This window comes from Gymnodraco acuticeps, unplaced genomic scaffold (genome assembly GCF_902827175.1).
Source record: "Gymnodraco acuticeps unplaced genomic scaffold, fGymAcu1.1, whole genome shotgun sequence".
In the NCBI taxonomy this organism is placed as follows: Eukaryota; Metazoa; Chordata; class Actinopteri; order Perciformes; family Bathydraconidae; genus Gymnodraco; species Gymnodraco acuticeps.
The window spans coordinates 1-23,210 of NW_022989784.1; the positions used below are offsets into that span (position 1 = coordinate 1).

The window sequence follows — 23,210 nt, forward strand, 5'->3', positions numbered from 1 at the left end:
CCGCCCCCCCAGGTGTCCAGTGCCTCCCCAGGCCGGACCTCGGTGATCGACTACAGGAAGGCGGACGGCTGGGCGGTCGGCGCCGTCGCCTACGAGATCTTTGGGGAGAAAAACCCTTTCTACGGAGCGGGGGGGCTGCAGAGCCGGAGCTACGAGGAGACGCAGCTGCCACCTCCCCCCCCAGCTGCACCTGCTGACGTGCAGCTGGTGATTCAGCTGCTGCTCAGGAGGAGCCCCAGCAAGGTGATATATACAGATATATATTAAAGGTCTCCTATCATACTACTTTTAGGCATATATTATAGGTCTCAGATATATAAAAATATATAAAAAACATGTCTATGAAGTGTTTTGCTCAAATTACCAAACAGATCATTCTAGCCTCATCTCCCTCTCTTTCAGCTGTTACTAAAGAGATGATTCTGGGTCTAGCTTTAAAAAAATAATAATACAAAAAAAGAGATTAGATCTCATCAGGAGAATTCTAAAACTCTCACTGGTGCCCGGCTTGAGCTTCAACCTCAGGATCCATGTGTTTGTGATCCTCTCCAGAAAGGAAGGAGTCATCACATACAGAGCATCAGCTAGTTCCTGAACAGTGTCCTTCACATGCTGATATCCAAGAGAGGGAGTTACACAGTCACAAGATGGAGGAATAGAAAGCAGTATTCAATGTTTACTTCAGGTTAGCTCCACGTCAGAAATGAGCATGCTTGATGTCTCTCTCCATAGAGGCTGAATCATCATGTTAATCACATAGCTATCATATGCCTCAAACAGTCCTGATGCTCTTCTAGGTAATCACACATCCTGTCATGTTCACAGCTACAGTTGGGATACCTTTGTCATCATGTTACTCTCATATTGGAAGAGTGCATTCAGGATGTTCCCAACAGATATTATAACAGGCTGTGCATTAACCACCTGTTTTTTACTCTCTTCTGCAGCGGCCCAGCGCTCGTGTCGCCGCTAACATGCTTCACCTGAGCCTGTGGGGTGGGGGGCGGGCTCTATCCGACCTGAGGAAGCTCTCTGATTGGCTGCTGTGTCAGTCGGCCGTGGTGCTGCTGGGGGGGTGCAGCGGACCGGGAGGGTGCACGGTGGAGGCGGAGCTTCAGAGGAGCTTCCTGTCCAACCTGGATCTGGAGGAGCTTCGCACCGCGGGGGGGTTCCTGCTGTACGGCCGGGGGGGGGGGGGCAGCGGCGTCTGATTAGACTCACCTTCACACTGTTGAGATCTCAATATGAAGTGAATACTTAAAACGAAAGTTAATTATAAATCATATATGAAGTGAATACTTAAAACAAAAGTTTATTATAAATCATATATGATCAATTATATTCTTGTATGAACCCATAATGAGAATGCTTCATATTTTAGGTTTTTCTATATTTACAGCATAAGCAAAACAAAGTGGTTTGTTTAGGTTGAGTGTGTAAGGTCTATGATTTATGGGTGTCTCTGATAAGAGAGTAGGCCGTTTTTTCCCTCTCCTGTGACAGCAGTTCACAGGGAGGGGGGCTCCTGACTGAAGGAGAAAAACATTGAGGCGTCAAAAAGTTGGTTATGATAGCCATAGAACATGTCGGGTCATGTCCAGCCTTGTACATTAGAGGCCATGCCCAGTTTTCCACAAATTGGGTGTAGAGGAGGAGTTTGTTTTTTTGGGGTTTCGATCCAGTTTTTTGAGCATAAAGAGACTGGTTTTTTGAGAGAGCGCGAGAGAGAGGGGGGTTTCCCCTGGTAGACTCTCTCCCGGTAGGCTTTGTCCTTCAGAGCTGGGTTAATAGCTCTCGGTAAAGGTTCTCTCACACTTGGTAAATATCTCTCGAATTTCTTGGTTGTTGGCTGAGTGGAATGATTTGATGAGAGATGTGTTTGTGAATATTATAACCCGCCACCTGTGAGGAAATCTTCCTCCGAATTATTGCGGACAGGTATGGGTTTTTGAATGTTAATCCGCCGTCTGTGTCGGAAAAAGTGTATGAATATTAGAACCGCCACCTGTGAGGAATCTTCCTCCGAATTAATGCGGATAGGAATGGGTTTTTGAATGTTATACCCGCCGTCTGTGTCGGAAAAAAAGGTATGAAACTGATGTGAATTGATTTGGTGAATGAAAAGTTGAATGCGCTTTTTATTGTCACCGGTCTTTTTATGAGGAAATACCTCTAAATTCTATCGGGAGATTTTAAAATGTCACAACTGAATTGGGCAGTTGAAATTAAAACATTTTGGTAATAAATGTAAGACTGTGAATTAAAGTTTCATATTTGAACATGATCACAGCACCATTTTTTTAGTATGATTATAATGTTGTAAAGAGAGAAGGTAAAAACCCTGTATTAGTTTGGACCTATTTTTCTTCAAATAAACTGATCCCACCTTTTGGACTGGGATAACTTAAAAGACACCTGTGCCCTCCTCTCCTGCTTCAAAGGTAAGATTGCACCCTGCCACACACACTTAGGTAGGAGCACACTCCATTTACTGATATCAAAATCCTTCGGGATCCCTTAAACAGATTAAAAAAGAGTTGTCTGAATTGAAACAGCAGTTCATTGAACCTGGTTCTTCGGGGAGTTAATAGAGGTGAGATCTTGCTGACGTTGGTGGATCTGAGCCAAGCAGCAACCTTACATAGACTCAATAACTTCGGTCAGGTCAATTAGGAGGTCAGAGTAATTTACCGGAATAAATTATCAGGACCTCTCCGACTCTAAACAACACCAAACAAGAGGATCCTCACCTTGCATTAACATTAGTTGGATACGATAAGATAAGAAGTACTTTATTGATCCCAATTTGGGAAATGTTTGCGTTGCAGCGGCATAAAAAGACAAGGCATTGCACATTAGAGAAAATAAAAGTATTTATAAATAAACCAGCAAACTGAGACAAAGACAGGCCACGAGTCCGACTCAAAACACAGACTTTCTCTCCAAATTCTGACTTTTTTCTCAAAATGCTGACTTTTTTCTAAAAATCTAAAAATCCTGAATTTTGTCTAAAAATTCTAAAATGTTCTCAAAATCTCAATATTGACTTTGATCGCCCTGTGAAAAATCAAAATGTCGAAATTCTGACTTTTTTTCTCAAAATTTCAAAATTTGGACTTTTCTCTCATAATTCTGAATTATTTCTAAAAATCTCCAAATTGTGTCTCCATGTATTTCTGATCCTCTCTAGAATGGAAGAAGTCATCAAACTGAGACAAAGACAGGCCACGAGTCCGACTCAACACACAGACTTTATTAATTAGATCAGCTGCTTACATTGAAAGCACATGAGTGTTAATGAAGAGACAATCATCATGCTATTGGTCTGTTAGTAAACCCATCTAACCCAGATCAGAGGTTTACATTCACCCCAGAAGCAGCCGTGTTCATTCAAACATCATCGTGTTCTTTAGGGAATATTAGTTTCTAAATGCAAATAAGGCGAATCTGACACTTCTTAAAAAGTAATGACCATGTTTGCATGAGAGTAAAAAGCGAGCATTGAAATAAAAGCTGCACTCTGAGCCGCCCAGACTGCTGGGTAGGGCCACGTTATATTTAAAATATTCACAGGGAAGCCGGTCATTGAGCACAAATGCATGCACGCTGTGGTTTGCACTTTATGTTCACGTTTGCACTTTAGACGTTATTATATGTTAGTTTATTTCCATCATATATTACATTCTGCAGAAGTGGTTGAACTCGTCACTATGACCTGTTCTCAACGAGCCTCAGTAACCCTTTGCTGCTGCCATTCAAACTGAAGTGATGTCACGTGTTCACAAACTACAGGTGGTGGGAAGACTTTGGGATAAATGTAGGTTTTCCTGCAGTTTCAGAATAAAAGCCTCCGTGTGGAAATAAATCAGAATGGACTTCCTGTTGTTCTTCAACCTCTTTCTGAGTTTCATCTTAGCAAATACTGACTTTTGTTTTGAGAGTTTTCTTAAAATCTTACATTTCTGACTTCTTTTTGAGAAACTTTTATTTTCTGAAATCTCAACATTTAGATTTATTTAAAAAGAACACAAACGCTGGGGGGGGGGGGCGTCATTCCTGCAGAGAGCAAAGAGACACTGAGGAACCAGGTGGCCAGAAATAGAGCCCAACCCCAGCATAGAGAGGTTCAGTGAATGTGGTTCTGAGGGTGTGGAGGTGGGTCAGTGTGTCTGAGGAGACTCTGTAGAAGGAGAGAGAGCCAGCAGGATGATCCAGATACACTGCTACTCTACGAGAGGAAGAGGAGGAGATGAGTGTTTCTCTCTTATTGTGCCTGACAGAGTAACCACCACCAGAGCACTCCAGACTCCAGGACTGATCATTCCCTCCAAATCCACAGTCCTCACTGTCTCCTCTCCTCCTGATTCCTCTGTAAGTCACTGATATAGAAACCCCTCCGCTCCACTCGACCTCCCAGTAACAGCGACCAATCAGAGCTTCTCTGCACATCAGCTGAAACCAGGAGTCAAACCTCTCTGGATGATCAGGATATTTCTGCTCCTCTCTCACACGTGTCACCTTCCTGTTGTTGTCAGACAGTCTGAGGTTTCTGTTCACTGTGTTTGAGTCCGGTGTGAGTCCACAGGAATCTGATGAGAGACACAGCCGGTATTAAAGATTATTAAAGTACCTGTGATGTCCCAGTGTGAAGATCATGATTAAAAACACACTTACACTTCCTGAGACCTCCTGGCCTCAAGAACCGGACTGCAGCAGGCTCCAGGCTGAAAGCAGAGGGGGGGTCAGTTAGTCTTTAAAGGATCTGATATGTCCACCTCAGTCTGCCTCCAGAAACATCTCTTTCATGATGTCTATGATCTCCTCTCCAGGTGTTGATCAGGTGGGGGCATGCTTCCTGTGTGCAGCGTTTGTGTGCATCAGGAAATATGGGTTTCTCTTTGGTTCACTGTGCGCTTCAAATTTATCTTTTGTCTTCATTTCTGATTCCTGAATCTGTTTTATACTTTTCAGTTTGTTTTGTAGTTTTTCTGTCTCTTTGTTTGAACATCATGTTTTCTTTAGCTCAGGTTCCATCATAACTCTGCTCCAGGTAGTTTGCTAAAGTGTTCCTGTCTGATGGCTATGGGGTCAGATCAGTCTCACAATAAATAAATGCACACAGAAGGAAACACAGATGTAATTCTGGATTTATATATAAATGTCTCCACACACATATTTCAATGCAAGCACAAAAACATATCATTTTATAAATGTAAAAAAGTTTCACAAATATATTTCTGATCCACAAACAAATAGTTACATCAAAAACATATTTGAGTGTTGTTACATTTATATAAAAAACGCTTTCTGTGTGAATCTCTCTGGATTTGAGGCCCCAGACTCTGATGTTACGCTACGTTGCAAACGCATTAAACACACCCTCGAGGGGACACACGCATGTGATTGGCTTAAAATGAAGCAGACATCTGATTGGCCGAAGACACTCGCCTCTTAAAAAATGTATGAGTGAATCTAGCGGCGAGGAGGAGTCTCAAAAATCCAGAGATTCACACAGAAAGCGTTTTTTATATAAATGTAACAACACTCAAATATGTTTGTGATGTAACTATTTGTTTGTGGATCAGAAATATATTTGTGAAACTTTTTTACATTTATAAAATGATAAGTTTTTGTGCGTGCATTAATGTGGAGACATTTATATATAAATCAGGAATTACATTTGTGTTTCCTTCTGTGTGCATTTATTTATTTGTGAGACTGATCTGACCCGATAGGTGGAGCCCGCCTGTTTCGTATTTCTGGCTCAATATGTTTTCAGAAAGATGGTGATTCCACCGTGGAAACCATGGATGTAATGAAACGGGCAACACGTCCTCCACGATGTTTGCTGCGCCTGTTTATCTCTGCTATGAAACTCTGCCATCTCGCGAGTGTAGCGCGAGAGAAAAAGGGCGTTTGATTTATTTTTCTGTCCTCCCGTTATGCAGAAAGTTAAAGACCTTAACGTAACGCAGGTCACGAGATCATTTTGTGCTTAGTATCAATAAAGTACTATCTTCTCTTATCTAATGTAATTACTGCTGAACCAACAGTAACGCGTTACAGACAAATGTAATCTGATTACTGTAACACGTTACTCCCAACACTGAAACTAATAAATCATTATTTTCATTGCAGACGAGGTTCTTCTGATTGGCCGTTTGCTAGGACTCAGAATAAAACATCTGGAAATGAATCAGTTTATTTATTCATGATGTCACTTCCTGTGCTAAATCTGTGTGAACATTGAAACCCCCCCACTCTGTTTCTGTTGGTGGTTCCACGATGAACATTGACCCACTGAGGGGGGGTCTCCTCTCAGTTGTGGAACATTTGTGTTTGATGCTTACAGCTGACGGCAGACAGTGTGAAGAGTCAGGGTCTATCAGCTCTGGGTGTTTCAGGTCATAGGAGCCAGTTTCTACCTCCTCTATCAGACTGAGTGCCTCTCCATACCTGAGCGTGTCCAGTCCAGCAGACAGCAGCCTCCCCCCTGAGGCTCCTGGATGATTGTAGCTCAGGTCCAGCTCTCTCAGATGGGAGGGGTTTAAAACTGAGGCCAGAGCATCACAGCCTTCCTCTGTGATCAGACAGCCTGACAGCCTGCAGACACACAAACAAGCCGTCAGATCATCTGAGGGTCCAGGACTGGAAGGGGGGGGGGGGGCTTATTACTGCATCACCTCTGGGTCATCTCTACACCTAAAACTCCAGTCACTGCTTCACAGTTCAACTGGACAGCCATGGTAAGGGTCTTATTGATATGAACAGATTATACAACAAAGGAATAGAGAATAATGTGAACAAAGACTAGAGAGAAACGTGTGCTTTTCTTATATTGTACTTCTTAAATGTATATATATATATATATATCAAACAGAAGTATTCACGTGTTCATAAGTCCAATTTACAAATAAATTCAGTCAATTAAAGTTGAAAACATTTAGTTAGTTGGTAAAAAGAAAAAGCCCAGCCCAATAACTTATTTGCTTTACAAACCCTTCCTATTTCTCCTTATTATAATCAATCTGAGAGTTCTGTGTTAACGGATGAGCCGCCAACAAAGTAAAGTAAACCCTCTGGAGAGCTGAGATGCAGGCTGTGTTTTTCATAAAGCATATTCAAGTATCAAGAATAATTTACCTACATTTGATTGAGCTATGAGGCAATATACCTCACCTCTAGTGAGGGGCCCAGCCCTTTGTTTTGTTTCTGTGTGTCACAAGGGGGGATGTTTTTTAACTTTAAAGAAGTTTGTGCCAATAACCATTTTGTGAATTGTGACAGATATATTGTGTCGCGTTTCTCTTGAATGATGTTATTGAGGATGGTATTCCCACACCACAACAGCATGGCTGATTGTTGACTAAGTCAAACTGTACTGGTCTCTGACCTGAGAGTCTTCAGTTCACAGTGTGGACTCTTCAGTCCAGCAGAAAGCTTCTTCACTCCTGAATCCTGCAGGTCGTTGTTACTCAGGTCCAGATCTCTCAGACTAGAGGACTGGGAGCTGAGGACTGAGGACAGAGCTTCACAGCTTCTCTCTGACAGGTTACAGCCACTCAGCCTGAGGAGACGATGAGGACAACAGTTATTCAGAGGACAGCAGTGTATTAATAACTGATTCACTAAATCAAATGATCTCTGAACTTACAGAGCTTTGTTGGAGGCTTTGACCACTGGCAGCAGCCTCAGAAGAGCCTCCTCTGAAGCAGAGTATTTCTTCAGATCAAACACGTCCAGATCTTCTCCTGATGACAGTAAGATGAAGACCAGAGCTGACCACTGAGCAGGAGACAGATTCTCTGTGGAGAGACTTCCTGAACTCAGGGACTGTTGGATCTGCTTCTCTAGAGAACGATCATTCAGTTCATTCAGACAGTGGAACAGGTTGATGCTTCTCCCTGCAGACAGATCCTCATCTATCTTCTTCTTGATGTACCGGACTGTTTCCTGGTTGATCTCTGAGCCCCTTCCTGTCTGTGTCAGCAGGCCTCGTAGGAGTTTCTGATTGGTCTGCAGTGAAAGACCCACGAGGAAGCGGAGGAACAAGTCCAGGTGTCCGTTTGGACTCTGTAAGGCCTGGTCCACAGCACTTTGGTAGAGATGTGTTAGTTCAGGTTTGGGTCTGAAGACTTTAAGCAGCCAGGAGGTTGTTGGTTCTTCTGCCAGCAGGTTGACTCCAGAGGTGATGAAGGTCAGATGGACATGAAGAGCAGCCAGAAACTCTTGAACGCTCAGATGGACGAAGCAGAACACCTTGTCCTGGTACAGTCCTCTCTCCTTTCTGAAGACCTGTGTGAACACTCCTGAGTACACTGAGGCTGCTCTGATATCGATGCCACACTCTGTCAGGTCGGACTCATAGAAGATCAGGTTGCCTTTCTTCAGCTGCTCAAAAGCCAGTTTCCCCAGAGACTCCATCATCTTCCTGCTCTCTGGACTCCAGTGTGGATCCGTCTCAGCTCCTCCATCATACTTGATGTTCTTCACTTTGGACTGAACCACCAGGAAGTGGATGTACATCTCAGTCAGGGTCTTGGGCAGCTCTCCTGCTTCTCTGGTTTTCAACACCTCCTCCAGAACTGAAGCAGAGATCCAGCAGAAGACTGGGATGTGGCACATGATGTGGAGGCTTCGTGAGGTCTTGATGTGGGAGATGATGGTGTCGGCCTGCTCCTGATCTCTGAATCTCTTCCTGAAGTACTCCTCCTTCTGTGGGTCAGTGAACCCTCTGACCTCTGTCACCATGTCCACACACTCAGGAGGGATCTGATTGGCTGCTGCAGGTCGTGTGGTTATCCAAAAGCGAGCAGAGGGAAGCAGGTTCCCCCTGATGAGGTTTGTCAGAAGCACATCCACTGAGGTGGACTCTGTGACATCAGTCAGGATCTCAGTGTTGAGGAAGTCCAGAGGAAGTCGACTCTCATCCAGACCGTCAAAGATGAACACAACCGAGAACTGATTAAACCTGCAGATTCCTGCGTCTCTGGTTTCAGAGAAGAAGTGATGAATAAGTTCCACCAAGCTGTACTTGTTCTCTCTCACCACATTCAGCTCTCTGAAGGTGAATGGAAATATGAACTGGATGTCCTGGTTGGCTTTGCCTTCAGCCCAGTCCAGAGTGAACTTCTGTGTTAAGACTGTTTTCCCAATGCCAGCCACTCCCTTTGTCAGCACTGCTCTGATTGGTGCATCTCTTCCAGGTGAGGCTTTAAAGAGGTCTTCTTGTCTGATGGTTGTTTCTGGTCTGTCTGGTTTCCTGGATGCTGTTTCAATCTGTCTGACCTCATGTTCATCATTGACCTCTGCAGACCCCCTCTCTGTGATGTAGAGCTCTGTGTAGATCTGGTTCAGAAGGGTTGGGTTTCCTGCTTTAGCAATGCCCTCAAACACACACTGGAACCTCTCCTTCAGGGTGGATTTAAGTTTACGCTGACACACTCCAGTTATTAGTCCTGAAAAAACACACAACAAAAGATCATCTGGTCACACTGTAACTCTGGTTCTCTGAATGAAATATGGATATATGTTGATCCCTTGAGACATCAGCAGATGAGACATTTATCCAGAGTGTTAAATCTCTATAGAAACCCTCTTACCGCTCTGCAGACGGTCAGCCAGCTCCTCCTGCTTCATGCTCCTCAGGAAGTGCAGTGTGATGTTCAGAAATGCCTCTCTGCTCCTCCTCTGCTCTTCATCCTCAGCATCCAACACCTCCTCATCTTCACTCTGACTCTCTAAGCCTTCTGGGTAATCTGAACTCAGAGCCTTCTGGACCTTCTTCAGCTCGCTCTTCACATAGGTGACGATGTGGTCCTCCAGCAGCTGGAACATCACATGAACGACACAAACTATAAACCATGGATCCAAACATCAGATCCGGACAGACTGACTCTCTGAAAGTGCAGCATGGAGATGACTGTGAACAGAAGAGAGGTCAAGTATCTTTAGTACATGCACTCACCGTAAATATGGAGTCCAGCTGTGTCTGATGCTGCTGGGCAGACTGACCACCGGGAACCTCCGAGCTCTCCTGGTCCCCTCTGTGGAGGAATCATGAAGCATTAGCTCACATTATGTCTGTCCACGCAGAGACACACTCAGGGTAAAGGAGGACAGGGAAACAGGCTGGTGGTCCTGTGCGTCAGCGGGAACTTTGCACTACAGGAATATTTATTTCCAGCTACTGTTGAAGACCAGAGGATTCTGTCCATCCTTCATTCTGGTCTTCCTGAAACGTGGCTGTGTGGATAGATACTGGACTCTGCAGCTGGCTAACAGCTGTTCATCAGGGAAAGGAAAGACCTAGGGACAGTTCTTACACCAGCCCCCATTACCCCCCCAGCTCCACCTCCAGCACCATAGCAGGGGTCAGGGTTCACCTCCCAGTGTGGACGTTCACAACTAAACACTTTGGACAAGAGAAGGGGTCGGACAAGACTTTATAGAAACTGGTTTTATTCTATCATAACCGGACTCTTACTGTGAGTTACAGCTTACTTCTGATCAGCAGATGGAGGTCGTCCTTTAAAGTTCATGAAGTCGTCCTTCGACCGGTCGCTCTTTAGGGACAGACAGCTGGGAGAGTCTGGTCTCTGCTGCTGGACCCTGAAACAGAAACAGATGCATCAAGAGAAGAAGAAGGAGCTCTTCATCGTCCCACAGAGGGGAAATGTACATTCTGCATTTGATCCATCCTAGTGTTAGGAGCAGTGGGCTGCCATATGTACGGGCCCGGGGAGCAGTGTAGGGAACGCTGCCTTGCTCAGGGACACCTGGGTAGCACTTGGTCTTCTGGGGTCTTGAACCGGTGACTCTCTGGTTCCCAAGCCAAGTCCCTACGGACTTTGCCACCACCGCCCATACATTGAACCGCTGGAGAAAAACTGATGAAAATATGTTAACTCTAAAGTCACTCTTTCCAATGTAATGGTATAAATCGCTCTGTGTTGCCCAACAGATGAACCTTCCAGAATTTCTGAGTGTCCTCTATCAGCCGGTGGACTGCTCTCTATGTGAAGGACTCGGGAAGATGTTCAGAGTAAATCATAAAGACGTGAAGTTAATCTACAAAGAGCCTCGCGTCTCTTCAGCTGCCCTACAGCCAGCAGTGTGAAGCTAACGTAAAAACATCTGTCTTTAGTAGAGAACGTCACTGAGTTCGTGCCCAGGATGCTAACTGCAGTTCACTTAACCTGTTAAGCCCTGAGCCTGTTTTTCAGGTCTCAGGCTCGAAAATGACATTCCCAGAACAAATGACCATAACTTCACTTCTAAAAGGAGTAAATTAATCGTCTTTTTTCTCAAAGCAATGATAAACCTGTGAGTTGGATGTAGAAAAGTCAGAATCAATATAGATGTTTTTATTTTAAAGTAATTTCAGATTGAACATAGTAAAAACATGTAAATTATTGTGTCCGTCCAAAAATAAACCATTACTTATAGTGAAAACCACCCTTGAATGATGGTATAGTAGACTAAAAGCTTTAGGAATCCAAACTATAACATATAATAAGTACCCTGTATCAAGATTGATGCAAAACAAGTGACCTTTGACTTTTTTAGAGAGATTTAGAAAAAAAAACACTTCTGGGGTCATTTGGGTGGATTTTCCATATCTGGCCCCCCTCGGTCGATTTTGATGATTGACACCTCTTTTTAACCGTTAGAGCCAATAGAATCGAGGGGAAGTTCCTAAAATCCATCTAAACATTACCCATTGGTGAATGAGTGATGCGTAGCCAGAATGCGCAAAACCGGAAGCTGTCATACACTCGTAGCAGCTAATATGAAATCTCCGTTATTGACAAAAATATGATGATGGATTATCCGTAATCATTTCAAAGTGACACAGACACATTGGATTAACCTGTGGATTAACCTTCAGCAGCGTTGTTATCATTTTAATGCCATTGAAGACAACTTTTGATCAGAAACAGCAAAAGGTAAGACATATTTCCCGATTTTGCTCCGTAAAGCTACGTTGTGTGTTGTCTGGGTTCGCTTCCCATACCGCGAGTTTTGATCGCTCAGTGATGATACTTATACCCCTAGAATCTGTGGAATCTAAGCTTGCTAGCTAATGTCTTGTTTGTGCAGATCCGATAAGTATACGTTTTTCTACCATGAGTTATGTGCTAAGTGCGTTAGCATTCTTTCGCTCAGGGCTCATTTAGACGCTTCTTGTGAGACTTGTGTTTTGTTACGGTAAAAATGGTTCGTATCGTCAGTTGGCTGAGTTTCTTCCCATTAAGTGGGTATGACACATTAATAGGTTGTTAAATGTGAAGAAGCCCTGAGACACAGTTTTGTGAAAAAAAGGTTAACAGGTTAGCGCCCATCGAAGTCGCTAATAACCAGGATTTCATGAAGGTTACACGGAAAAGCTTAACACAGACAACAACTAACTCAAATGGCTTTTAGGCTGCATCTCACTATTCTTAACCTCAATCCTTGCGTCCCTCACTTGCGTATTTTCCTTGCGTCTTACCCCTTGATTCCACTGAGTCCAATCAGTGAGCGATACACAGACCCTGTTAGTTAGTGGCCATCTACACTGGGCGCATGCGCACGCTGCGACCGGCAGGGAAAAGTTTGGTGTCCTTCGTTTAGTTTGTTTTGTGTTTTTTTAAAGGTTTTTAATGCGCCACCGACCTATTCGATAAAGCGTCTGTATGATTGAATGTTCCCTGCGCCACTAGTCAAAATGGACATTCTTTATTCTGTGATTCTGTGGATCGTATTGCTTCAATGTTTGGCATGTGATGTCAATGGGGCTGTCATCCGGGAGAGGACACAGTACACCAGAGATGTGCTGCTGCAACTGAACATGACAAGTCTGGCTCGCGTGATAGAAACCACGTTACAGTTACCGGACATTATTCGGAGAAATCCAAATGAAACCTGTGCAGTGGCGTTTCTATATGTACAAAAGTGGTGGGGCACAAAAAACTTAGATGTCTATAAGCTTCTGCAATGAGGTTCATGGCTGGTGAGGCACTGACTCTTCAGGTTGACAAATATTATATTTTGACCTAAATCAAAATATAATATTATTTTCAAAAGCCTCTTTAGTCTGATGCTTCGATTAATTTTAAACAGACAGTTCAACAAAAGGATACCCAAAAAATGTAATTCCATCCATCCATCCATCTTCTCCCGCTTATCCGTGGTCGGGTCGCGGGGGTAGCAGTTCCAGCAGAGAGCCCCAAACTTTCTTTTCCCTGGCGACATCAACCAGCTCTGACTGGGACCAAGGCGCTCCCAGGCCAGCGAAGAGATATAATCCCTCCACCTGGTCCTAGGTCTACCCCTTGGTCTCTTCCCAGCTGGACGTGCCTGGAACACCTCCCTAGGGAGGCGCCCAGGTGGCATCCTAACTAGGTGCCCGAACCACCTCAACTGGCTCCTTTCGACACGAAGGAGGAGCGGCTCAACTCCGAGTCCCTCCCTGATGACCGAACTTCTCACCTTATCCCTAAGGGAGACACCAGCCACCCTGCGGAGAAAACCCATCTCGGCCGCTTGTATCCGCGATCTCGTTCTTTCGGTCATGACCCATCCTTCATGACCATAGGTGAGGGTAGGAACGAAAATGGCCCGGAAGACCGAGAGCTTTGCCTTCTGGCTCAGCTCCCTTTTCGTCACAACGGTGCGGTAAAGCGACTGCAGTACCGCTCCCGCTGCTCCGATTCTCCGGCCCATCTCACGCTCCATTGTTCCCTCACTCGAGAACAAGACCCCGAGATACTTGAACTCCTTCACTTGGGGTAAGGACTCATTCCCTACCTGGAGTGGACAGTCCATCGGTTTCCTGCTGAGAACCATGGCCTCAGATTTGGAGGTGCTGATCCTCATCCCAGCCGCTTCACACTCGGTTGCGAACCGATCCAGTGAGTGCTGAAGGTCGCAGACCGATGAAGCCATTAGAACCACATCATCTGCAAAAAGCAGTGGTGCAATCCTTAGTCCACCGAACTGCAGACCCCCTCCCCCATGACTACGCCTCGAAATCCGATCCATGTATATTACAAACAGGATTGGTGACAAAGCGCAGCCCTGGCGGAGGCCAACCCTCACCGGAAATGGGTCCGACTTACTGCCGAGGACCCGGACACAGCTCTCGCTTTGGGAGTACAGAGATTGGATTGCCCTGAGTAGAGACCCCCTCACCCCATACTCCCGCAGCACCTCCCACAGTAACTCCCTGGGAACTCGGTCATACGCCTTCTCCAAGTCTACAAAACACATGTAGACCGGATAAGCGTACTCCCAGGCCCCCTCCAGGATCCTTGCAAGAGTAAAAAGCTGATCCGTCGTTCCACGACCAGGACGGAATCCGCATTGTTCCTCCTCAATCTGAGGTTCGACAATCGGCCTGACCCTCCTTTCGAGTACCTTAGAGTAAACTTTCCCGGGGAGGCTGAGTAGTGTGATGCCTCTGTAATTGGCACACACCCTCTGATCCCCCTTTTTAAATAGGGGAACCACCACCCCGGTCTGCCACTCCTTCGGTACTGTTTCCGACTTCCACGCAACGTTGATGAGACGTGTCAACCATGACAGTCCCTCAACACCCAGAGCCTTCAGCATTTCCGGGCGGATCTCATCCACCCCCGGGGCTTTGCCACTGTGGAGTTGTTTGACGACCTCAGTGACCTCCCCCCGGGAGATTGGTGTTGATCCCCCGTCATACTCCAGCTCTGCCTCTAACATAGAGGGCGGAGTTGTCGGGTTCAGGAGTTCCTCAAAGTGTTCCTTCCAACGCCCTAACACTCCATCAGTTGAGGTCAACAACGTCCCATCCTTACTGTACACAGCTTGGATGGTTCCCTGCTTCCCCCTCCTGAGGTGTCGGACAGTTTTCCAGAACAACTTTGGTGCCGCCCGAAAGTCCTTCTCCATGTCTTCTCCGAACTTCTCCCACACCCGCTGCTTTGCCTCGGCCACGGATGAGGCTGCTGCCCTTCGGGCCTGTCGGTACCTTGCAACTGCCTCGGGAGTCCCCCGGGATAACAAATCCCTGAAGGCCTCCTTCTTCAGTCGGACGGCTTCCCTGACCACCGGTGTCCACCAGGAGGTTCGAGGGTTACCGCCCCTTGAGGCACCTAGGACCTTGAGACCACAGCTCCCCGCCGCGGCTTCGGCAATAGAGGCTTTGAACACCGACCACTCTTGTTCAATGTCCCCAACCTCCACAGGAATGCCCGAAAAGCTCCGCCGGAGGTGTGAGTTGAAGGCCTCCTGAACTTGGGCCTCCTCCAGACGTTCCCAGTTCACCCGAACTACACGTTTGGGCTTACCAGGTCTATCCAGAGGCTTCCCCCGCCACTCGACCCAACTCACCACCAGATGGTGATCAGTTGACAACTCCGCCCCTCTCTTTACCCGAGTGTCCAAAACATACGGCCTCAGGTCCGATGATACGATAACGAAATCGATCATGGACCTTCTGCCTAGGGTGCTCTGGTACCACGTACACTTATGAGCATCCTTATGTTCGAACATGGTGTTTGTTATGGCCAATCCATGACTAGCACAGAAGTCCAGTAACAAACCACCACTCCGGTTCAGATCAGGGGGGCCGTTCCTCCCAATCACGCCCCTCCAAGTGTCTCCATCATTGCCCACATGTGCGTTGAAGTCTCCCAGCAAGATTAAAGAGTCCCCTTCAGGAGCCCCATACAGGACTCTTTCCAGGGTCTCCAAGAAGGCCGTATACTCTGAACTGCTGTTGGGTGCATAAGCACACACAACAGTCAGAGTTGTCCCCCCCCATAACCCGCAGGCGTAGGGAGGCGACCCCTCTCGTCCACTGGGGTAAACTCCAACAACGAAGCACCTAACCGGGGACTTGTGAGTATCCCCACACCCGCCCGGCGCCTCACACCTTGAGCAACTCCGGAGAAGAATAGAGTCCAACCCCTATCCAGAAGTAAGGTTCCAGAGCCGACGCTGTGCGTAGAGGTGAGCCCAACCAGATCCAACTGGTAACGCTCCACCTCCCGCACAAGCTCCGGCTCCTTCCCCCCCAGAGAGGTGACGTTCCACGTCCCCAAAGCCAGCTTCTGTCGCCCGGGTCTGGTCCGTCGAGACCCTCCGCTTTCACTGCCACCCTTCTGGCAGCGCACCCGACCCCATTGATGTTTCCCGTAGGTGGTGGGCCCGCGGGACGGAGAAGCGGAGGTGTTGCCCACGTTGCCTTTTCGGGCTGGGCCCGGCCGGGCTCCGTGGCAAGCCCGGCCACCAGACGCTCGCCGACGAGTCCTCCTTCTGGGCCTGGCTCCAGAAGGGGACCCCGGGCTTCCTCCGGGCCGGGTATCCTCACTTCTTGTATCGTCTTTCATGAGGTCTTTTGAACCAATCTTAGTCTGGCCCCTTGCCTGAGACCAATTTGCCATGGGAAACCCTACCAGGAACACAAGGTTCCAGACAACACAGCCCCCAGGTTCATCAGGGCACACAAACCTCTCTACCACGGTAAGGTGCTGGTTCTTCAGAGAGGTGCTGGTTCTTCAGAGAGAACAAAAATGTAATTGTATCATTTAAATATTGAATTGTTCTCTCTTAGTAAGATCCCATTTTCAATAAAATTGCAGTCTTACCTTGACTTGAAGATGAAGTCCATTTGCCTATCCTTCTGGACAAAAATCTCTATTACTTTTTTGTAAAAGTCCTCCTTATGTTCTTGTAGTTTCAAAAGTCTATCATAAATCTAAATGATGGATTTATGATTCGAAAATGATAAAAGTAGGGTAGACATGTGGATATTATCCGGCTGAACAAAACGTGCATTTATCTAACAGGTTTGTTTCCCACAGATCTTATTTTGAGCTATTTTCTAAAATCCTAAGGAGAAATCTCATTGCTTTTTTGTCGAGGGAAGCCATGCGCAGCTTACTTCCGGGTTTTAGGATGCGTCACTGCAGCTCTCTCGTCTCCTCTTCACACACCACACTTTTCGCGGCACACGTACTTACAGCCAATCAGCTCTGAATGATGTGAGATGACGTATGGTGGGGATGGCAGCTCTATGCCCCTATGGTCATTATTGTTTTGCCACACACATTAAATAGGACAATACTCTGAGCATGCGCAGTGTAGTTTTTACAGTCACCGTTCACTTAGACAGTGAGAGGGAGGGGCAGGATCGGGTTTTGTCCCACATGGCTCTAAACAGCTCAATAGGCACACACTGTAGACACTAATTAGAAGAACACAGACTAAAACAGCAATGTACAGACGAATCAGATGATTAAACATGATCTTGAAATATATTTAATATATTTTTTAATTTATTTTTTGCATTTTGTTGTAATCATTATTTTAATACTTTCTGCTGACACTAGGTGGGGCTGTGCCCCTAATGACCAGTCGCCACTGAACCTGTGGTGCAACGGGGCACCAGAGGAGAAAGCGGGGTAAACGCGGCGGCGTAAGATTACGCATTAGAAGGCAGCGGCTCCCTCGGATTCCTCTGCCCTCGATGATCCTGGGAAACGTTCAATCGCTGAGGAACAAGGTTGAAGAGCTTCAGGGTAATGTTCGGTTTCAGAAGAATTTCAGGGACAGCTGTGTTTTAGCCTTCACTGAGACATGGCTCACAGACTGTAACCAGGACAACGATCTGTTTATTGACGGTTTTGGAGCTCCCTTTCGTCTGGATCGAAAGGCGGAAGTGACAGGAAAAACTCAAGGGGGGTTTGTACGTAAACAAACAGTACTGTAGCTCTGTGACTGTCAGAGAACGCATTTGCACCCCAGATGTTGAACTTTTATCTGTTTCATTGCGTCCCTTCTACCTGCCCCGTGAGTTTCCCCAAGTTTTTATAACAATAGTGTACATCCATCCCAGGGCAAATGCCACCTCTGCCTCCAGCACTGTCTTTGATTTGGTGCAAAAACTGCAGTCAACTTCACCTGACGCATCAAACTTTATACTTGGGGATTTTAACCATGTGACCCTTAAAAAGACACTCACTAACTTTTATCAATATGTCTCCTGTCCAACCAGGCGGGATACAACATTAGACCTGTGTTATGGGTCAGTAAAGGAAGCCTATAAGTCAGTCCCATTACCCCCACTGGGCTCTGCTGATCATAACTGTGTGCATTTACTGCCCATATACAAAACAGTTTTGAAGCGAGAGAAAACATTGACAAAGGACATAAATGTCTGGACAGAAGAATCTGTAGCCTGTTTGCACGAATGTTATGACTGCACTGATTGGGATATGTTCAAAGAGTCTTGTGGTGCCGACTTGGATGAACTTGTTGATGTAACATGCTCATATACAGCCTTTTGTAAAGACATGATTATTCCGTGTACGCAAGTTAAAATATACCCTAATAACAAACCATGGGTGACCAAGGCGGTTAAGTCCAGCATTCAGAAAAAGAACCAAGCTTTTAAACAGGGAAGTGCCTCTGATCTGCATGATGCTAATAGGGAACTTAAAATATAAATTCTGAAAGCTAAACAGAATTTTAAATCTGAACTACAAAACAAAATGGCTGCAAACAACCTTGGCTCAGTCTGGAGTAGCATAAAAACCATAACAGGCCTCCGGGAAACAAAGAATAGCTGCCATGTGACTCTGGATGGCTTTAATTCAGATGTTGAGTTTGCAAATGCCCTAAATCACTTTTTTTCTCGATTTGACACATTTGATTTCAGTAATAATATATCTGAACTGAAGCTTAAACTTGAAGACAATAAGCATTTTAACATAGATCAGAGGGAAGTGGAAAAGGCCTTCCGTTTAGTGAAAGTAAATAAGAGTCATGGACCTGACAACATCTGCGGTCGTTTACTTAAACCTTGCGCAAAAGAACTTAGCCCTGTGTTCCACTACATTTTTAATATGTCTTTACAGACACAGCATGTGCCAAAGGTTTGGAAGGATGCTGTGGTAGTCCCTGTTCCCAAATCCAGAGGCGCCCAAACTCTTAACGATTTTAGACCAGTTGCACTGACATCAATTCTAATGAAGACATTAGAAAAAGTAGTCAGAGCAGAAATGTTAAGGAAGACTGAGCATGCACTCGATCCCATGCAGTTTGCTTACAGGCCACACAGAGGAGTGGAGGATGCCACTGTCACCTTATCTGACTTACTTTTTAAACACTTGGAGGGAATTGGATCTCATGCCAGACTTTTATTTGTTGATTTTTCCTCTGCTTTTAACACAATTCAACCTCATATTCTAATTGGCAGACTTTTAGAACAATTTGAAATAAGCAATAATCTTATGGGCTGGATTCTTGATTTTTTAACCAATAGGACACAAAGAGTGAGGGTGAATGGGACCTTATCTGATCAAGTCAGCTCCTCCACTGGCTCCCCACAAGGATGTGTCCTTTCACCACTATTATTTATACAGTACACTAATATGTGTCAAAGTAGGTGGGAAAATAGGACTATTTTAAAGTATGCAGATGACTCTGTAATTGTTAGTAGGCTCCAGGACAATGAGACCAGCCACGGCCCTGTCATTGACGACTTTGTCAGGTGGTGTGAGGATTCCTATCTACAACTGAACATAAGCAAAACCAAGGACATGATCATTGATTTTAGAAGACATCCCCACATACATGAAGTCTTAACAATCCAGAATCAGAAAGTAGAATTTGCGCAATCATACAAATATCTCGGGACAATTATTGACTCAAAATTGAGCTCTGATCCAAACTGTGAAGCTGTGTGCAAAAGGGGGCACCAGCGTTTGTACTCTCTTAGGAAACTATCCTATTTTAACATTGACAAAACCATGATGATTATGTTTTATCGTGCTTTTATCGAGTCAATTCTGTCTTTTTCACTAATGTCATGGTTTGGTAACCTGACTTTAAAGAGCAGGAACTCTCTGAGTCAGATCATAAAGTGGTCCAGCAGACTGATTGGTGAGCCACAGCTAAACCTGGAGACGCTGTACCTCAGGCAGTCACAGCGGTTATCCAGCTCCATATTAGACGATGACTCCCACCCTCTGCACTCAGAATTCAAGCTTCTTCCTTCGAGCCGGAGGTTAGTCGTCCCAAGGAGTAGAACGAAGCGGTATAAAAACAGTTTTATCCCAGCAGCTATTGCACACATTAACACATCATAGGAGCGTCACACAGATGCCTATTTTTATTTATTTATTTAATTGTGAATTTCGAATGTCCATGTTTGTACTAGTGTTTTCCTTCTTAAAATGTTTTTTAAATATTTTGAGATTTGGTTGAGCAGGGTATACTTGTACTTTTACTAGTCCTTTATTAGAGATGTGTCTGTTGTTTGTTTTTAGTGTCAGGACGGATCCCTTGTCTTTTTCTCTGCAAACAGAATCTACCTACGGGTACAAATAAATAACCGGAACCTGATACGCAGTAAGGGGCGGGGCGAGTGCTGAAGATTTCACCCGAGGATGGTCTGGTGGCTCCTCGATTATCGCTCCTCAGTCCTCCGGCACAAATAAGGGCAATGGGGCGCTACTCAAGATGGCGCAGAAAAATCTACTTTGGAGCGAGGAAATGAAAAGTAAGTAACCTGATATCCACCCTTAGTCCGTTTTATTCTTACCTCCCATCAGCAGATTGAGGCTCCATTGAGCGGTCACTCTTTGAGGAAACACAGCGGGACTCAGGTCCAGGTCCAGGTCCAGGTCCAGGTCCAGGTCCAGGTCCAGGTCCAGGTCCAGGTTCAGGTCCAGGTCCAGGTCCAGGTCTGGGCTTCAACACACAGATGTTTGAGTGTTACCAGTGCATGCTGAGCTGCAGTTGTGTGTAAACTAAGTACATTTACTCAAGTATTGTAGTTAAGTACAATTTTGAGGTACTTTACTTGAGTATTTCCATGTTATACTTCTTTGTACTTCTACTTCACTATCAGAGGTAAATGGTGTACTTCTACTCCACTACATGTATTTAATACCTTTAGTTACTTCACAGATGAATGATGTGAAATCTAATCAAGTGTTGAATCAGACTTTAGTTCCACCTGGAGTAAATCCACCAGCTACCCTGCAGTATACAAAGTCATTCAAACTAGCTGCACCTTTACCAGCTTTGAGAACACTTTCATGATCAATCATTATAAACAGGGCTAGCAACTGTGGCCAGACCCGGCGGCATACATCTGTGGGCGGGCATTTGATTTGCCAGGGCGGGCATAAGTTGGATCATTTTATTCCATGTTTACTGATGTAGTGTTTTTATTTCATGATCATTAACTTCTTGTCCTGTTTGCTTTAGCTTTGAATGTATTTCTTATTTATCTATTTTGTTTTCCAGCTCAATCTCCACTATCCCTTCTCTCTGTTTATTTCTAATCATGAAAACAAAGCAATCTGTAAGACATGGCTTCACCTGTGTCATTGATTCCTATTTATCAATCCATTCATTCATTTTTACATTTGTATAGTTATGTGTTTGCTTATTATTCATCTAGGTATCATTTTCATCTTCTTATTATTATAGTATTTATATTCTTCAATTTATGTAATTTTTTACAATTGTTTCATTTATTGTGAGCTCTTTTTATCACTACTCCTGTAGACTGTATGTATTAATTGTATTATTAAACATTCCCTTTTATGTATTCCTCTTTGTATTTTCACGTATTGTTTAAATGTCCATGTTCATCATTTTATTTTTTATAAACGTTTTTACTCATCTTTATTCTTCCACATATATTATGTTAATGTTTTTACATTTGACCGTTTCTTATATTTCCAAATGTTCTTCTTTTCTCTTTTGTATTCATATATATTTGTATTTCATGCTCTTTATACTCCCACATAAATGTAAATGCCATTTTACATTTGATTGTATTTTAAAATGGTCTTGTTTGATTAAATATTTTTATATAGGATTTTATTTGCTTTTATTTAATTCATATATTTTTAAATGTCCTGCTCTTCAGCTCTTATATTTGTTTACTTTGTTTTGTAATGTTTTATTTTTGTATTTTGATTAATTGTATTAAACAGTTCCCCCTCTGAGGGAGGAACATTAGTGTTGTTTTCTTTAATTAATAATGTTTACATTTCCACATTTATTATGTTAGTATTAATTATTTGTATTATTAATGCATTCCTCTTTATATTTCCAATGTTTTACCTTTACCACTTTTGAAATGTCTATCTTTAAATACTTTGCTGGTCATGTGACGATAGAGGGAACAGCCCCCCCCACTCCACACACAAACTCACACACACACGCACACACACACACACACACACACACACACACACACACACACACACACACACACACACACACACACACACACACACACAGTTACAGTAGTAAGGACATAAATAAAGAGAGAGAGGGTCCCTGAGTAATGATTGATAATAATAATAATAATAATAATAGTTATGGTGTACAGGCGTTTTGAGGTGAAAACAGGAAGAGAGTTAAAGTCTGTCTCTGAGTCTCTGAAAGTAAAACTAAAGAGTTTTTCTTATTCTCTGAGCAATGATTGATAATCAGAGTTGTCTCTAAACACGCTGAAGTCACAAAAAGTTACAAACCTTTAGAGAGAAGAAGAAGAAGGTGCGACACGACCGATGAGCACGAAGTGAAACTAAACAGCAAACAGGAAGCACTTAAAAATAAGAGCTCTTAATATTGTATTTAATCTGCATAAAGAGTACAAGATCTGAGTACTTTTACTCAAGTACACGAGTAATCAGATTATAAATCATATCAATGAGATGTCATATTAATGATTTACAGAGTAGATATGTTCTTTTCTGTGGTGAAAATGCTCTTCCCTAATCTCAGGTCTAAATCTGCCGCTCTGCCTGCTCCCTCTCCCGGATGAACAGAGATGAAATCCCCGGTCCTTCTCCCGGTGCTTTCTGTGATGCTTCACTTCCAAACACCGACATACCTCAGCTCAGCAACAGCGCTAAAGGTACTTGTTAAGACCTTTCACTACGTTATATCACTTTTAAAGCACTTTAAGACGTTCAGGTAATTACGGTAATGTATTTTGACCGGTGGTTAGCTAGCATCAAAGCTAATGTAAGCTAACTGTCACCTGTTGCCATAGCTACAGCTGATCAGAGAAAAGTTTAATCAAATCAAAGTTTATTTATAAGATTCAATATAAAAAAACACGATTGTCTCTGAGTGGGCTTTACATTATTAACAAAACATGTCAACAATACATGATAAAAGGAAAATATAGAAGTCAATAAAAATACAATGAAATATAA

The 23,210-nt window shown here is 44.3% G+C and overlaps 2 protein-coding genes across 2 annotated transcripts; one reads left to right on the top strand and one right to left on the bottom strand.

Annotated features, from left to right (window-relative positions):
* Nucleotides 1-12: 12 nt before the first annotated feature.
* Nucleotides 13-1,830, top strand: pink1 (PTEN induced kinase 1; the record flags this gene model as incomplete). Its single annotated transcript, XM_034221232.1, is given in 2 exon segments — nucleotides 13-243; nucleotides 948-1,830. Coding segments are annotated over 2 exon segments (495 nt in total), but the record flags the coding sequence as incomplete, so codon positions are not given.
* A 1,390-nt stretch (nucleotides 1,831-3,220) lies between these two features.
* LOC117549386 (NLR family CARD domain-containing protein 3-like) lies at nucleotides 3,221-20,705 on the bottom strand. The gene is made up of 9 exons (XM_034221257.1): nucleotides 20,567-20,705; nucleotides 10,504-10,611; nucleotides 9,968-10,046; nucleotides 9,603-9,828; nucleotides 7,655-9,458; nucleotides 7,394-7,567; nucleotides 6,457-6,603; nucleotides 4,675-4,724; nucleotides 3,221-4,589 (listed from the first exon to the last, which is right to left on the bottom strand). Exons 1-9 carry the CDS (start codon nucleotides 20,590-20,592, stop codon nucleotides 4,051-4,053), a joined length of 3,153 nt encoding a protein of 1,050 aa, XP_034077148.1. The 5' UTR covers nucleotides 20,593-20,705; the 3' UTR covers nucleotides 3,221-4,050.
* Between the last annotated feature and the right edge of the window lie 2,505 nt (nucleotides 20,706-23,210).

What these genes read in the sequence shown, in the direction of transcription:
- LOC117549386 (XM_034221257.1), bottom strand. Translation starts at nt 20,592, where the DNA reads ATGGAGCCTCAATCTGCTGATGGGAG. An exon ending in TGTGAACTGAAGACTCTCAG is followed by an intron (nt 6,604 to 7,393) that starts GTCAGAGACCAG and finishes GTGTGTCTGCAG; the next exon opens with GCTGTCAGGCTGTCTGATCA. An exon ending in GCCAGGAGGTCTCAGGAAGT is followed by an intron (nt 4,590 to 4,674) that starts GTAAGTGTGTTT and finishes GTCTCTCATCAG; the next exon opens with ATTCCTGTGGACTCACACCG.